Raw genomic sequence first — 3,647 nt, forward strand, 5'->3', positions numbered from 1 at the left:
GGGGGGGAATTAACAAAGAATGTTCCCTAACTGCATATTTTATGTACGAGGATAAATAATGTTCTGTAATTAGTCAATGTTTTTGTATGTGCAGGATATCGAGGATGATGATAATGATGAAACAGATAGGAACAAATGCTGCCCAGTCTGCAACATGACCTTTTCATCTCCTGTGGTTGCTGCTTCTCACTACCAAGGGAAAACTCATGCAAAAAATCTGAAGATGAAGGTACAAGGAGGAGTTAAGGAAGGTAAATAAACTTTTATTTTTTTTGTTCTTCTTTGCTTTAGAATTGTAATATGACCGATGTGTTTAAGAGTATTGGCATAGTTTAAAGTGGATCTTTCTCCCCCTTGCACTAAAAATCACATCAGCATTCAGCTCTGCATACTGATATGAAATCATCTTACTTTCATTAACAACCTGTCACATATTTTGCTATCACATAAGGAGTTTTTATTAGCCTCGTATGTGATAGCAATAAAGTTTAGTAAAAAAAGGAAAAAAACATTTATGTTCCCCCCCCCCAAATTTTTTTTTAAAGTAACACAAAAAAAGAATTAAAAAAAATTAAAAAAATTTTAAGTCCCCACCCATACATACACGCATGCAAACATGCGTCGGGGGCGCATACGTGCAAAAACGACGATTGCGCCCATTACGCCGCACATGTTACATATCGCCGCGAACGTCGGAGTGAGAGCAATAAGTCTAGGGCCATCAATCACTGATAACACTAAACTGATGAGCGGTAAAAGCTTTTAAAGTGTCGCCTATGGCCAATTTTGGGTATGGTAGTTTTCTGCGATTTCGCGGGTGCGCGCAATTTTAAAGGTTGACATGTTTGGTGTCTATTTATCCGACGTGACCCTGACTTTTATATTTTACCAAAAAACTGGGTAATAATAAATGTTTCCTAACATAATGTAAAAAAAACTTTTTTTTTCAACATTTTCTTACATTTTTCCTAATTATAGTAAAAAATAAAACCCCCAGTGGTGATTAAATACCACCAAAATAAAGCTCTGTCCCCAAAAAATGGTATAAAATTCATTTCAGTACAGCGTTGCATGACGGAATAAACGTCAGTCAAAGTATTGCAGCGCTGAATACTGAAAAATGGCCTGGCCAGGAAGGGGGTCTAAACACCTGGTCTTGAAGTGGTTAAATAAACGTATTTTTCTTTTACTTACAATTAGTTTTTACATTTCCTGGTCCTCTTAGGCATTTGTGATGCAGCCTCTGCCTAAGTGATGCATCCTTGGAAGGTTACATCAGTGTATTGCTAGGAAATCTCATCTGTAAACCACAATTATCACTGTTATTTTTGCACCTAACCCTTGCAGTGCAGTGCTTTAAAGCTCAGTAAGAACACTTCAAAACTGAACACTTATTTGCTCTAGGCTTGATGATGAGAGATTTATGTGTTGTCTTTAGCCTGAGTGACTGACTTCAGCTGCAGTTTAAAGGTCAGAGGTCAAGATAAACAAACAAAAACAGAGTGGATGGATCTCCCCTGCTGGGCTATTGTATTCTGACAGCCAACGCCCACCACTGTCTGAGTACGTTAACAGTGACTGCAGCTGATTGGCTACTCATTTTCCATTGCGCTCCTATGATAAAAGTCAATTGAATAATTGATATTAAAAAAACAGCAACACCCTCTAAATGGCGATCCCAGGGCAGAAAACTTTCCATATACACAAAATGCTTAAAAATGTTTTTAGTATTTATTATTCAACATAATATATAAGCAAAACATAACAGAGAAACTGAACCATATCCCCCATAAAGCAAACAACAATATGATCCTGATATCCATATTAATTTGACATTGTATGCTAATAAAAGATATCTATTGCACATATCTGTCCCGGTGTTTTATGAATGAATAAATATTTTCCCACACTCCTGCAAACCTTTTCCCGCACCCAAATATCTTTTGTATGTCCATGATTGATGAAATTTAGAGTATAGTCATAATCCCGACGTAACAGGATTGTTATTATAAAAAAAAGAAAGTTGTACTGTTGGTAACTTGTTAATTTAGTAAGGCTGGGCATTCACCTATCCAATTTTTTTTTTCCTTCAACCCGGGGGCTGAAAAAAAAATTGACCCGATTCCTCCAACACAAACAGTGTGTTAATCGAGGGATCCCGCTGTTTGCATTGTACTCTACCAGAATACCCGATCAGAGCGGGCCGCTCGTTGGCTGCCGCCTCTAATTGATGGAACATTTTCCAGCCGGCTCCTTCGATCAGCTGATTGAGGGATGCTGGCTGAAAGGGAGCTGACATCCCCACACACTGTGCATATTTCAACCACTGCATTGAAAAACCGGCCAAAATTCGACCAGTGTATGGGCACCTTAACACCGATCATCTCGCAAACAAATGCATGATGAATATTTCAGGTGCACCTGTGATTTCAAAGCAGCATTCCATGCAACTATAGGATATGCCTGAAAATAATCAGCCTGATCTTTGCTTAAAAGACGATAGGTTTTCTTATATATTTCTTTTAGGTGCGGTAAGATGGCGTTTCTCTTACAGGTGTATCTTATTCTTTCTTGGGGTGTGGCACATGAAAGTGAGATTCCCAAATCTCCCCTTATGATTCATAATCACATGTCTAGCAAGTGGGGACATTAAATTATGCCCTTTTATGTTTCCCATGTGGGTTTTTCCCACATATAATGTATCACATTCACATATAAATAGATAAACCACACATCTTGTATTACAATTCGCAAAATGGTGACTACGTTTCACCTGTCCAAAGGGGGTTGTAAAATGTTCACCTATCCTAATAAACTTGCAGAAACCACAATTCTGGCACTGGAATGTGTGTGTGTGTGTGTATATATATATACATACATACATACATACATACATACATACATACATACATACATACATACATGACCCATGCTTTCCTTTCTTGTATTCGCTGTTAACTAGCATATCCTTTAAAGATTTTGCTCTTCTATACGTTATCCGCGGAATCTCCGTAATGAATTTAGATATCCTTGTGTCAGAATTTAGGATGGACCAATGCTTGCCCACAATACTTTCAATGTCCTTGTACTGATTACAGTATTTTAGAACCAGTCTAACTTGGTCCTCATTACTCCTATGTATGTTCTTCTCTACTAGGTATGATCTCGTATACTTCACCTTATTATACATAGCCTTGCATAGACTTCTTTGTTTGAACCCATTTTCTTTCAGCCTCCTCAAATCATTTGCTGATTTCTGGAAGTCATTATCTAGGGTGCAATTTTGACTTATTCTCATGTACTGGCCTACAAGGATTCCCTTCATAGTACAATTCAGATGGGAGCTACTGGCCTCAATGATTGTGTTCCCTGCTGTTTTTCTTACGGTATAAATTTGTATATAGTTTATCTTCATCTTTACAAATGAATACATCCAAAAACAGTAATTTCTTATAAGCCATTTTGTATGTAAATCTCAAGTTCAATTCATTCCTGTTCATGACCTCTGCAAAATCCATAAAACATTTTCTAGTACCACTCGAGAGAATACAAATATTGTCTATGTACCTGTGCCATAATAATGTGGTAGCAGCAACCTTGGTCCAGAGTGGATCTCGCTATGTACCCGACATAGCGAGATCCACTCT

General features: G+C 37.6%; 1 protein-coding gene across 2 annotated transcripts in view; it reads left to right on the forward strand.

Annotated features, from left to right (window-relative positions):
• Positions 1-3,647, forward strand: part of ZNF346 (zinc finger protein 346) — a 31,999-nt gene that overhangs the window by 8,778 nt on the left and 19,574 nt on the right. For both annotated transcript variants that reach the window (XR_001941028.1, XM_018552393.1), the window contains exon 4: positions 95-251. Coding sequence is in view for 1 of the 2 variants with exons in the window: in XM_018552393.1 (XP_018407895.1) it covers positions 95-251 (157 nt within the window). In the remaining variant the exon portion in view is untranslated. The remainder of the gene's footprint in view (positions 1-94; positions 252-3,647) is intronic.

This window comes from Nanorana parkeri, unplaced genomic scaffold, assembly GCF_000935625.1.
Source record: "Nanorana parkeri isolate BGI_ZX_2015 unplaced genomic scaffold, ASM93562v1 scaffold87, whole genome shotgun sequence".
Classification (NCBI taxonomy): Eukaryota; Metazoa; Chordata; class Amphibia; order Anura; family Dicroglossidae; genus Nanorana; species Nanorana parkeri.